Source organism: Antechinus flavipes, chromosome 4 (genome assembly GCF_016432865.1).
Source record: "Antechinus flavipes isolate AdamAnt ecotype Samford, QLD, Australia chromosome 4, AdamAnt_v2, whole genome shotgun sequence".
Taxonomy (NCBI): Eukaryota; Metazoa; Chordata; class Mammalia; order Dasyuromorphia; family Dasyuridae; genus Antechinus; species Antechinus flavipes.
Window position 1 is genome coordinate 164125283 of NC_067401.1, and position 13016 is coordinate 164138298.

Here is a 13016-nt window from a genome sequence, read left to right on the forward strand (position 1 = left end):
ACATTTTTATGAATGAGTTAAGGGCTGACTTATAACAGTTTTTTTAATGCTTGAAAGAGTGCTGTAGGTACTTCCTCCCCTAACTCAGAACACATTATCAAGATAACTGTGACCCCAAAATTCCTCATTCTTCTGCCAATCTAATGACGAATCTCTTCAAATTTGCTTAAATTGATCCAAAGCCAGACTCTGAGCTCCACTTCATAGCCTTCTAGAAGCCATTGTCACTTTCACTGTACCATGAAGTTTCAGAGAAGGCTTTAGTAGAAGTTAGAAAGTTAAGTAACAATAATTATTATTATTTATCTTCCAAATGTCTCTATTTCTATGAAAGGCACCATCATCTTTTAGTGGCACAAATTCATATGGACTATTGGTGTCCAACTGGCAGCAGAGTTTTCTGAGCTCATATTGGTCTCATAAATCATGGTCAGACACATGTATATTGACCCCAACATAGTGATGTCATTTTGGTCCTCTTCAAGTACAATGGACAAGCAACCAATCAATCCTTACGTTTTCAGTGAGCTGCCAAATCTTGTCAATTCTATCTCCACAACATCTCTTGCATCTTCCTCTATTCTTTAGTCAGTTTCCTTGTAATTTGGCCCCTTGCCTGTACCTCCTAAATTTCCTTCTTACTTCAGGTCTCTTCCTCTCTGCTCTGTTCTCCACATGCCCCAAAGTGATTTTCCTAAAATCTCAGATCTGATTATATCATTCCATAAAATCTAGTGGTTCCCTATTGATTTGTTGTAGCATCAAATGTAAAGGGCAGCTATAGATAGAGTTGAGCTTAAAATCAGGAAGACTGAGTTCAAATCTGGCCTCAGACACATGTGTGATCCTGGGCAAGTCACTTCATCTTATTTGCCTCAATTTCCTCATCTGTCCAATATCTTTGTCAAGAAAACTGAAATGGGATCATGAAGATTCAGACAAGACTGAAATGACTGAACAATAACAACATGTAAATGGATTTCTGGCTTCTTATTTCTCACCTGGCTGCACTACTTTAGAACTTCACTATCTTTCCCATCATATCTCAGGAAACTCATTATTAAATAAATCTCAGCATCCTGGAAGATGCCATCAGCCGTGGGAGTTTACCTCATCACAATCTATTGCTCTTTTGACTGGTGGAATCATCTAAAACCTCTTTTTATGGAGGAAGCTCAGTTCAGGACTCATTTTTCACTTGGCTGCACACTTTGGAACTTCTCTGACTTTTCCTCCAAGCCCTATTGTTGAGTATCTATTTCCCACCTCACCCTGCCACCTTCCCAACCCTTGCCACTTTTCAGCTTCCTTTTGTAGATTTTCTTCCACTATTATACTGTAAGAACCTTGAGGGCCAACGCTTTCTGTTTTTCAAATATATATTCCCCACTGCTTAGCACAGTACTGATACATGGTAGGTAGTTAATTTTTTTTTGACTGATCAATTTAAAGAGCTCTATTATAGTGAAGAAAGACATCCAGAGATCAGTTTACCCAGGAATCCTTAATCTGGAGTGCATAAAGATGTCTTCTCTCTCTCTCTCTCTCTCTCTCTCTCTCTCTCTCTCTCTCTCTCTCTCTCTCTCTCTCTCTTCTTTCTTTCTCATTTTGATAAGAGCTTTTCAATTTAAAAAATTCCCTTTGTAATACTACGTAGTTTATTTTATGCATTAAAAATCATTCTGAAAAGAGATCTATACATTTCATCTTGGACTTGAGTCCATGAACCAAAAAATAATAATAATAAATTAACAATTCATCTCTGATCTAATCGGAACTAACACTATAGATGAAGAAACTGAAGCCTAAAGATTAAGTGATTTCATAGAGTCATAGATTTAGAGTTGAAAGGAATCTTAGAAATTAACCCATTTCAAAATCAAGAAAACTATTGCCATAATCGACTATATCAATAACAAACCAAGAGAAATCATATGATAATGTCAGTAGAAGCAGAAACTTTTGACAAAATACAACACTCATTCCTACTAAAAACACTAGAGTTTAGGGTTAACGTGAGTTTTCCTTAAAATGATAAGCAGTATCTATCTAAAATGAAAAGCAATCACTATTTGCAATGGAGAGGAGCTGGACACATTCCTAATAAGATCAGGGGTGAAACAAGGATGCCCATTATCACTACTATCATTCAGTATTGTACTAGAAATAATTGACTTTAGCCATAAGAGAAGAAAAAGAAATTAAGGAAATTAGAACAAGCAATGAGGAGATAAAATTATCACTCTTTGCAGATGATGTGATACTTAGAGAGCTTAACTAGCCCAACCTCCTCTTAACTGAAGAGTTAAGTAACTCTTGTCCAAGGTCTCACAGTAGCCAGCATCAGATTCTAGGTATGATTAAGTTCTCTGACCTCAGAGCCCTTTCTCTGTCCATTGTTTCTGCTCAGTCTGTAGGAGACTCAGTGGCTAGGCGTGTGTTTTAGCTTTGTCCTGAGCTCCAGTTTGGACACCTGGATTCAAAGACTCCAGAATTGAGCTCTACAATATGGTACGGTATAGTGTAGCAGGCTGAAAATGAAGCGAATGATGCAATCACACATCCCGGGATCCAGCTCCGCGCGGTGATTGGCCCTGACGTAGTTCCTCGGCTTCGGATTGGCTAAATCAGCACAGACTGGGGACAGAGCCTGGTGGAGCTTGGAGTTGACACGTGGGCCTGGGCTGTATTTCTGTTCCGCAGGTTTGTGCGGTTGTAGGTAACTGGGAGGAAGCGGGGGTGGGGACTGGGGAAGGGGACTAGAGGAGGTGATTGTGATTAGGCTGAGTAATCGTGCAGTGGGGAGGGGAAGTGGTCCTGCTTACAACAAGAAAAGCTTTTCTTCACCATCACCCCCACTCCGCCCCACTCCCATTATCTCCTGTAACTGGGAGATGCTACTTCCCTCCACTCCTCTCTTTCCTTTCCTGTCTCCGGTTTGATTGTTCTACCGAAGAAACGGACGTTGTCCTTCTTCCTTTGGGTGAGCATTCCCCTAAGGAGCAAATCTGGGGGAACCTCACTTTTCCAAAGAGGGGGAAGTAGGGAAGAAAGAAACTAAGGAGAGATGGAGCCATCAGGAGAGTAGCCTAAGTAAAGAAGGTAAGTTAGGCGACTCTAAGGAAAGAAAAAGAGAATCCTGGACTGGCTCTTCTGTGGGCTGGGCTTAGGAATGGGTAGGTAAGAGGAGTTACTCTGGCCTTTATCTGAGCTTTCTTTCCCTCTGCTTTTCAACTCAATCCGGCCACATTTGTCTAGTGGAAGTTTTTTCTCTCCTATTCAGTTTTAGCTGCTTTCGTCCTTCTGGCTGAGCTGAACCTCTGGGACCATGAGTGTGGGCTTCATTGGAGCTGGCCAACTGGCTTATGCCTTGGCTAAAGGCTTCACCTCAGCAGGTAAGAACTGGGATCATTCCCCAACTGAGCTAAAATTTGGGATCTGAGTTGGCTAGATTTAGTTGCCTTTGTCCTGAAGATGGCATCTCCCCACTTCAGCCAGTTCTCAGTACCTTCTCCCTACCATGTATTTAACTATTTTGTAGGTATGTTTATTAACTTTATATTTATGTTATTTATATTTTCATTTATTTCTCCCCTATTATAATGTAAGCTCATTGTAAGTAGGATTGTGTCTTTCTTTTCTTTTCTTTTCTTTTTTTTTTAATTTTATTTGGATCTGAAACAATGCAAGGCACATAATAGATATTTAATAAATACTTGTTGACAAATTGAAGAGCAGGGAGAAGAAGTTCCTTATTAATAACTCAGTATCTGACTGACAGATAGACAGACATATCTGGTCCACAAGTCAAGATAGGGAAAAATATATATATATACCTATATTTGCATATATATTTTTATACCTATATATGTGCTTATTTTTACAGATATAGATATATATCTAAATATAGCTATAGCTTTTCCCCCCAATCTGGACCTGTGATTTCAATCATCTGCAAGTGGTCTGTAATTTACATACAGTCTGAGAGGGCAGTTAGGAGTATAGAACACTAGTCCTGGAGTTAGAAGGTCCTTAGTTCAAATTTTGCCTCAGATACTTATTAGCAGTGTAACCTTGGGCAAATTGTTTAATCTTATTGTTCCCCCCCTCCAAAAAAAAAAAAAGTTGCCTGTGTCACCAAGAATTAAGTGATTTGCCTATGGTCATTCAGCTCATATATGTTAAGTAGAAGAAGGATCTGAACTCAGATTTCTTTTGTTCCAAAACTAGTCCTGTGTCCCATATCAAGCATCCTCTGTTTTTATAGGGAATCAATGCTTGTTCAGTACTCAAACTTGAATTTGAAGTAGGGATCAACTCTGATTTTTCCAGATGCTACAGAAGCCCCCAGGATGAGAAGTGACACACATAGCGATAGAAGCACACATAAGTTAGTTTTATTGTTTTGTGGAGGGTACAAGATAAGGGATGGGGAGTAGGGGTTCCTGGTGGAGCTTTGAAGGCTCTGGGGAGCATTGTCCTTGAATTGAAACAATCTCGCCTCCCTCACTAGGCATCCTGGCCTCCCACAAGATAATGGCCAGCTCACCAGATATGGACCTGCCCACAGTCTCTGCACTCAGAGTAAGTAGAAGAAGTGGAATATAGGTGGAGTTTTGAATCCATGAGGTGATAGTTGAGGTTTGTGTCTTTGTATGTATGAGAGGTTCTGGACTACTTTCTCAGAGTTGGAAATAGAGACCATAGGGAAGCATACCCTTCCCACACACAGAATATTGACCAGGCTGACCTGTGGGAATATCTCATTGTGAGTGTATTTGAAAACTACTCTTCTTTTTACCTAAGGAGACCACATATTCTTCCTTCTACCCCTTATAGTTGCCCTTCCCTTTCCCAGATTGTTATTAAGGTTTGAAAGAGGTTAACTGGGGTTTCAGTTGTTGAGACATTGGGTGTCTAAGAGATAGCACTGAGGATATGGTTATTGACTCTAACATTGGAGTTATGAAGACTGATTGCTAGCATGAGGAACCCACTGGCAAGCCACAAACCTTCATCCTGAAAACAGTATATTTTAGTGAACAGGATGTCTGAGGAAGCAGGAGACAGTGGGGAAAGTACTCCTTACATAAATAGTAAGCTGAGATTCTGTTTCTATGATGCCAAGTTCAGAATCCTTTCCTATTTCACCACAATATTTCTTCAGCTTGTTGCCTAGCTTTGCTTCTCCATCCCTTTGCATTTTAGTCAATGTGATGAAGTTAAAAAAAAAAAAAAAAAGTATTAGTTGTGGAGCCAGAAGACTTGGGTTTTAGTGCCAAAATACTTTTATTATGTACTCATGGACAAGTCTTTCAAGCTTTCTAAGCCTATGTTTTCCTATCTGAATATTTTTTATCACCAACAGGACTATTGTGAAGACAGGACTTTCTTCCAATACTGTATGATCATAAACTATTTTCCAATGTCTATCTAAGACTGTACATACAGATGCTTAATCAGTGTTCATTGATTTAAATTGGATACAGTTCATGAATTAGGGTTGAGAGATACTTCTCTTTGCCCCAAAACTCAAGTTATTCATCTGCCATAATTGTAGCTTATCAACTTAAGGCTTTTATGTGGGATAAGAAGTTTAAAAAAAACCTCAGGGAGAGCCAAAAAAGTGACTAGGCTATAGCTGTAAGGTAGGCTGATAATCTAGTTGTTTCTCCAAGGATGCTCTAAAACCCAACAATATGGCCCACACTATTCTTAATCATGATGTTCTTTTGTTTTTCTTAATCTATTTTTATTTTCTTAAATAATAATAGCCTGGCTTTTTGTTTTCTTTCTCATTTTTTCTTTTTTATCTGATTTTTCTTGTGTAGCATGATAAATGTGGAAATATGTACATGTTTAACATATATTGAATTGCTAACTCTCTAAGAGGAGGGGGTAGAGGGAAAGGAGGAAAAAAAATTGGCACATAAGGTTTTGCAAAGGTGAATGCTGAAAACTATCTGCATATAAAAAGCTATTATTTAAAAAAATAATAGCTTTTCAAGTTTCTTTGATAAGGCCTCATTTCTTAAGCATAAAAGGAACTGTATCAAATTTATTTTTTTTAAAAAGCCATGCCCCAATTGATAAATGATCAAAAAATATGATCTGTGCCCAAAAGGCTATAAATTCACACATATCCTTTGACCTAATGACATCACTACTAGGCATGAATACCAAAAGATATTCAGAAAAAAAAAAAAGAAAATTTTCTGTACAAAAATATTCATAGCAGCTCTTTTCTCAGGGCAAAAATATTGGAAATTGAGGAGATGCCTATCCATTGGAGAATGGCACAATAAACTATGTTATGTGTTTGTTATATAATTGTTCTATGGAAAATGATGAACAAGATACTCTCAGAAAAAGGGGAAAAAAACTTAGAAAGTTCTCCATCAACTCAAGCAAATAAAAGTACTCTATCCAAAGTAATAGCAATGTTTTGCGATGGTCAGCTGTAAATGATTTTGCTATTCTCAGTAGTACAAGAATTCATGACTTCTCTGCAGGACTTTTGATAAAAAATCCTTTTTTAAAAATAATTATCACTTTTTATTGACAGAACCCATGCCAGGGTAATTTTTTACAACATTATCCCTTGCACTCACTTCTGTTCTGATTTTTCTCCTCCCTCCCTGATGAAAAATCCTATCCATATCCAGAGAAGGAGCTGATTATGTCTGAATGCAGATTGAATGCAGATTGAGGCATTCTCTCTTTTTCTGTCTCTTTGTTTTTGACTTAATATTTCTTGAGAATTTTTTTCCTTAGGGTGAGAGATCTGTTTTCTTTCACAGCTTGACATTTATGGAAATGTTTTATATAACTTTACATGTGTTTTCTTAATTGTGGGTGAAAATAAGGAAGAGAACCTAAAACTGAAAAAATTTTTAAACAAATGTAAAAAACAAAACTAATGCAGACAAGATTAGAAGGGAAGCAATAAAGTGGGAAAATATTTTTACGGTCAAAGGTTCTGATAAAGGACTCATTTCCAAAATATATAGAGAATTGACTCTAATTTATAAGAAATCAAGCCATTCTCCAATTGATAAATGGTCAAAAGATATGAACAGACAATTCTCAGACAAAGAAATTGAAACTATTTCTAGCCATATGAAAAGATGCGCCAAGTCATTATTAATCAGAGAAATGCAAATTAAGACAACTCTGAGATACCACTACACACCTGTCAGACTGGCTAGAATGACAGGGAAAGATAATGCGGAATGTTGGAGGAGATGTGGGAAAACAGGGACACTAATACATTGTTAGTGGAATTGTGAATACATCCAGCCATTCTGGAGAGCAATTTGGAACTATGCTCAAAAAGTTATCAAACTGTGTATTCCCTTTGATCCAGCAGTGTAACTACTGGGCTTATATCCCAAAGAGATCATAAAGAAGGGAAAGGAACCTGTATGTGCACGAATGTTTGTGGCAGCCCTGTTTGTAGTGGCCAGAAACTGGAAACTGAATAGATGCCCATCAATTGGAGAATGGCTGGGTAAATTGTGGTATATGAATGTTATGGAATATTATTGTTCTATCAGAAATGACCAGCAGGATGAATACAGAGAGGACTGGCGAGACTTACATGAGCTGATGCTAAGTGAAATGAGCAGAACCAGGAGATCATTATACACTTCGACAACGATATTGTATGAGGATGTATTCTGATGGAAGTGGATTTCTTTGACAAAGAGACCTAACTGAGTTTCAATTGATAAATGATGGACAGAAGCAGCTACACCCAAAGAAAGAACACTGGGAAACGAATGTGAACTATCTGCATTTTTGTTTTTCTTCCCGGGTTATTTTTACCTTCTGAATCCAATTCTCCCTGTGCAACAAGAGAACTGTTCGGTTCTGCAAACATATATTGTATCTAGGATATACTGCAACATATCTAACATATATAGGACTGCTTGCCATCTAGGGGAGGGGGTGGAGGGAGGGAGGGGAAAAATCAGAACAGAGACGAGTGCAAGGGATAATGTTGTAAAAAAAATTACCCTGGCATGGATTCTGTCAATATAAAATTATTATTAAATTAAATAAAATAAAATATTTTTTAAAAGAGAGAAAAAAAAAGAAATGACCAACAGGATGATTTCAGAAAGGCCTAGAGAGACTTACACGAACTGATGCTGAGCGAAATGAGCAGGGCCAGGAGTTCCTTATATACTTCAACAACAATACTATATGATGATCAATTCTGATGGACCTGGACATCTTCAACAATGAGATGAACCAAATCAGTAATGAAATGAACCAGCTATGCCCAGCGAAAGAACTCTGGGAGATGACTAAGAACCATTACATTGAATTCCCAATCCCTAAATTTTTGCCTGCCTGCATTTTGGATTTCCTTCACAAGCTAATTGTACAATATCTCAGAGTCCAATTCTTTTTGTACAGCAAAATAACAGTTTGGTCATGTAATAAATAAACAAATGTAAAAAAATTTGTTTTGAATATAACTGTGGAAAAATATTAAATAAATAAAATATTGAAAAATAATAGCTTCTTTATTTTTCAAAATAAATGCAAAGATAGTTTTCAGCATTCATTCTTTTAAAATCTTGTGTTCCAGATTTTTCTCCCTCCTTCTCATCCTCCCTTCTCCCCTAGACATCCAATATAGGTTGAACATGTGCAATTTTTCTAAACATATTTCCACGTTTATCACGCTGCACAAGAAAAATCAGATAAAAAGAGAAAGAAAAAACTATGATATTTTTAAACTATGATTTCCCTATCAATTTCTACAGAAGATTGGTGTAAACCTGACCCCCAACAACAAGGAGACAGTACAGCATAGTGATGTACTTTTCTTGGCTGTGAAACCTCATATCATTCCCTTCATCCTGGATGAGATTGGAACTGATATTAAGGAGAGGCACATCGTGGTTTCCTGTGCAGCTGGTGTCACAATTAGCTCCATTGAGAAGGTACCATTTTCTTCCACATTGCCCTCTAGGGTGGGAAGTGTATGTTTCCAGGTACTGGTGGGCTTTGGAGAAAAAAGAATCTAGAGAAGGATCCCAGCTAATTGGTGGAATAGGGTAGATGGTACTGAAGGATGATTTGAAAGCATAATCTATTTTCTTTCCCCAGAAACTGACAACTTTCCAGCCAGCCCCTAAAGTCATCCGCTGCATGACCAATACCCCTGTGGTAGTTCAGGAGGGTGCCACAGTTTATGCTACAGGAACCCATGCCCAGGTGGAGGATGGGAAGCTTTTGGAACAGCTAATGAGCAGTGTGGGTTTCTGCACTGAAGTGGAAGAGGACCTTATCGATGCTGTCACTGGTCTCAGCGGTAGCGGGCCTGCCTATGTGAGACTTAGGGTGTGGGGGAGATTTTAGAATGAGGAGGTGAACAGAGCTAATGGAGGGAGCATGGAGTTGCCCAAGTCATCTCCATTAGCCTGAGAGAGGGATGCCAAGACCCTCTTTTGTTTATTACCAAATCTTCTTTTTCTTTCCCCAAAGTTCAATAATTATCTCTCCTACAGGCATTTACAGCTTTGGATGCATTGGCAGATGGTGGGGTGAAGATGGGACTACCTCGGCGGCTGGCAGTCCGTCTGGGGGCCCAGGCTTTATTGGTTAGTGTCTTTCTGATCTTTCATTAGAAAGGAAGTTCTCTCATTCAAATTGGGAGCTAGAAATTTAGGTTTTGTTTAGGGGTTAGTAGAAAGGTGGGGTAAAGGCAATACTATTCCCTAAAAGTCTTCTTATGAGGAATCTAATGGATTCAGGGAAGAACAGACTCTTACAGCAAATCACTATGTTCCTGTAATCCATCTTCCTTCTACTGCAGGGAGCTGCTAAGATGCTCTTGGAATCTGAACAGCACCCAGGACAGCTCAAGGACAATGTCTGCTCCCCTGGAGGAGCCACCATCCATGCCTTGCACTTCTTAGAGAGTGGTGGCTTCCGCTCCCTCCTCATCAATGCTGTGGAGGCTTCCTGCATCCGTACCCGGTGGGCTCCCTCTTCTTCCCTCTCCACTTTCTTCAAGCAAGTCTTTGATCCCAATTTACCCTCTAGGACCTTAGTTAGTAATGATCATTTATTTGAATAGTTTGTCTTAGGTTCTGGTGTTCCTTTTCTTGCTTTGCTACTACTCCCCTACAAACTTTTGGTAATTTTCTATGAATCAATGGTTCTTCATTTTGCAAAGAACACTGTGAAATCACAGATTTCCACTGTTCTGTGACTTAAAAAATTTTTTTAAAAACTATTTCTATATAATTGTTTCCTTTGTAATCCTATTATTTTGTTTATGCATTTAAAAATATTCTGAGAAGGGATCCATAAGATTTAACCACTTGTCAGAGGATCCATGACATAGAAAAGGTTAAGAATCCCTGTTCTTGGTCATCTAAGCAAGGGAGTATAATTGGAGAATACTGGATTTTGAATTAAAAAATCTTTATTCAAATCCTAACCCCAATACTTATTAACTGTATGACCTTGGTCAAATCATTTAATCTAACTGAACCCCTACCTGAAACATGAATTCCCTCTACCATAACCCGACAAATAGTCTACAGTCTGTGCTAGAATATTCACATCTAACTGTTAAAAAGCTCTTATTGATATGGTCTGAAGATCATTCTGCTTTTAACTTCCATACATTACTCTAAATTCTCCCTTCTGGAGCTTTACAGAATAAATCAAATTAGTCATGCACAAAAAAGGAAGAAAAAGAAATTTACATGATAACTTTAAAAGAATTGACAAGTTGTACATAATAGATTTGCAGTTTCAGGTGCAATTTTTTTATACTGTTATAGAAATGCTTTTTTCTACACACACACACACAAACACACACAAACATGATAGTTCTTTGAATACTTGAAGACAAAAATCTTATCCTTCCTAAAGGAATATCCCTCATTCCTTAGTGATTACTTATAGGGACAGGATTTTGAGTCGCCCTCATCTCCTGATTGCTCTCCTGGATGAACGTCTATCTTAAGTATCAGGGTTTAGCTTGGAGGTAAGGCTCCAATGGACAGGCTCTATGAGTCTGTAGGTTCCCTATCTTCTTACCAATAGAAATCCGAGATCTAGGTCTGCCTTTTCATTCTAATTTCTTTTGATATGTATTCCACAGAGAACTTCAGTCCATGGCTGACAAAGAAAAGATCTCTCCAGCTGCCATCAAGAAAACTCTGCTGGATAAAGTGAAGTTGGACTCTCCTACAGAATCCACGAAGTCATCCTCTAGTTTCATTAAGCTGCTAGCTCGAAGCCAGGCACCTGGAGGCAAGAAAGATTGAGGTGTCCCCTCTCTTTCTCTTCCCTCCAATTTCTGCTTCCAGACTACATAGGGAGTGTTACAGCTATGGATCAAGTATCAGGAAGCCCATGTCCTGTAGTCCCCAATGTGGACATATCAGGGTTTTTTTTCCCTCCAGAGGTCAGCATGGGGACTTTCCCCTACAAACTAGAAAGGTCAAACTTACTCCTCTTTCTCTTAAAATTCTTAGGATTTCCCTATGACTTGTAGTTTCTGAACTCTTTAATACAGAAGAGAAAATTTCATTCAGCCCTTTCCCCCCACTTCCCTCATAGAATTAACCTCTGCCATTCCTCTCTCTGAAAGTTAACTGTTACTAGAGGAATGCCAAGAGTGCTGAGCCCAACACTGATAGCTGAATCAGACACATAGACATATTCTACCCTAGAAGGAACAGTTCTGAAAGCCAAACAATCCGTCTCTCCTTCCTCCCTATTCCTCCCTATTTCTTTTTTTTTTCCTTAAATTTTATTCTGAACTTAAGAAATAAAACAAGCTTTCCATAAGAGTAGAACAGGGGGAAAAAAGTGATTGTAAATGAAACTGGAAATCTATTATATAAAACTTGCTATAACTTTTAAATATATAATAAAGTTATCACATAACTTTTTTTTTAATTTTTCCCTTTCCCCCACCCCTGTTCTGGATTTGGCTACCATTAAGTATAAAAACAAATATGTATATGTATGTAAAACCATTTCTATATACATATATATGTAATATATATTTCTATTTATCTGTTCTTTCTCTGAATTCAGATAGCATCTTCTTTCATATATTCTTTTTAATTAATTTGTCAAAATGATTTGGTCACTCAAAAGTTGTTCTTAAAACAATATTTCTCTTACTATATACAATGTTCTCTTGGTTTTGATCTTCATTATTCCACACAAATTTTCCCATATTTTTCTAAAATCATAAAGTTCAAGATTTCATATAGCACAATAGTATTCTATCAATCATACACCACATTTATTTTCATAATTTTCTTGGATTGCTTTTCCCCTTCATTTTTCCTCTATGTCTCTACTTTGATTGTTGAATTCCTTTTTTAGTTTTTTCAAGAATTCTTTTAGGGCTTGTGACCATTTGACATTACTTTTTGAGGCAGAAATGTTTTTTTTAAACCTCATTTCTGTTTGCTTTTTTTTATTTTATTAATTTCTCTTGTTTTTAATCTCTTAATCATGATATCATAAGCAGCATTTCATATTTATAGTTCCCTGCTTCTCCAGTTTGAGGAGGAAATCATCTATTTTCTTATCATCTATTCTCTGATATGCCTACCCCCACATCTCTGAAAATCATACCCTCCTTTAGGGCCCAGATTTTTTAATATATACTTTCTAATTTGTCATTTGCAACTCTCTATGCCTTCTGTTCCTATTTTCACATCAATGTTTCTCTGTTTCAATCCTTTAAGCAAAATAAATCCTTTGCTTTTTCAATGAAGCTCAATTCAACAAGCAACTATCATGTGCCAGATATTGTGGTAAGTGATGAGGATATAATAATAATAATAAATAACTAATATTTATGTAGTACTTACTATATGCCATATATCATGCTAAGCACTTTACAATTATCTCATTTGATTCTCACAAATCTAGGGAATAAGTACTGTTAAAAAATAGAACTGTTCCTTCCCTGAAAGAATTTATATTCTATTAGAGGAATACAAGATTCATATAGAAAA

General features: G+C 37.5%; 1 protein-coding gene across 3 annotated transcripts; it reads left to right on the forward strand.

The window, feature by feature from the left end:
- Positions 1-2588: 2588 nt before the first annotated feature.
- Positions 2589-12790, forward strand: PYCR1 (pyrroline-5-carboxylate reductase 1). Of its 3 annotated transcripts, none has more exons than XM_051995338.1 (8): positions 2589-2703; positions 3284-3395; positions 4514-4584; positions 8778-8957; positions 9124-9345; positions 9525-9617; positions 9833-9996; positions 11135-12790. In XM_051995338.1, the coding sequence occupies exons 2-8, from the start codon at positions 3329-3331 to the stop codon at positions 11298-11300; spliced, it is 963 nt and encodes a 320-aa protein (XP_051851298.1). In that variant the 5' UTR covers positions 2589-2703; positions 3284-3328; the 3' UTR covers positions 11301-12790. The 3 variants fall into 3 exon arrangements, with proteins under 3 accessions (XP_051851298.1, XP_051851300.1, XP_051851301.1); XM_051995340.1 differs by lacking the exon at positions 2589-2703 and adding an exon at positions 2747-2983; XM_051995341.1 differs by lacking the exon at positions 2589-2703 and adding an exon at positions 2994-3102.
- The last annotated feature ends 226 nt before the right edge of the window (positions 12791-13016 follow it).

Excerpts from the sequence above, each read along its gene's own strand:
- PYCR1 (XM_051995338.1), top strand. The coding sequence starts at position 3,329 with ATGAGTGTGGGCTTCATTGGAGCTGGCCAACTGGCTTATGCCTTGGCT. Across the intron at positions 3,396-4,513 it reads TAAAGGCTTCACCTCAGCAG|GCATCCTGGCCTCCCACAAG; the intron begins GTAAGAACTGGG and ends CTCCCTCACTAG. Across the intron at positions 8,958-9,123 it reads CAATTAGCTCCATTGAGAAG|AAACTGACAACTTTCCAGCC; the intron begins GTACCATTTTCT and ends TTCTTTCCCCAG.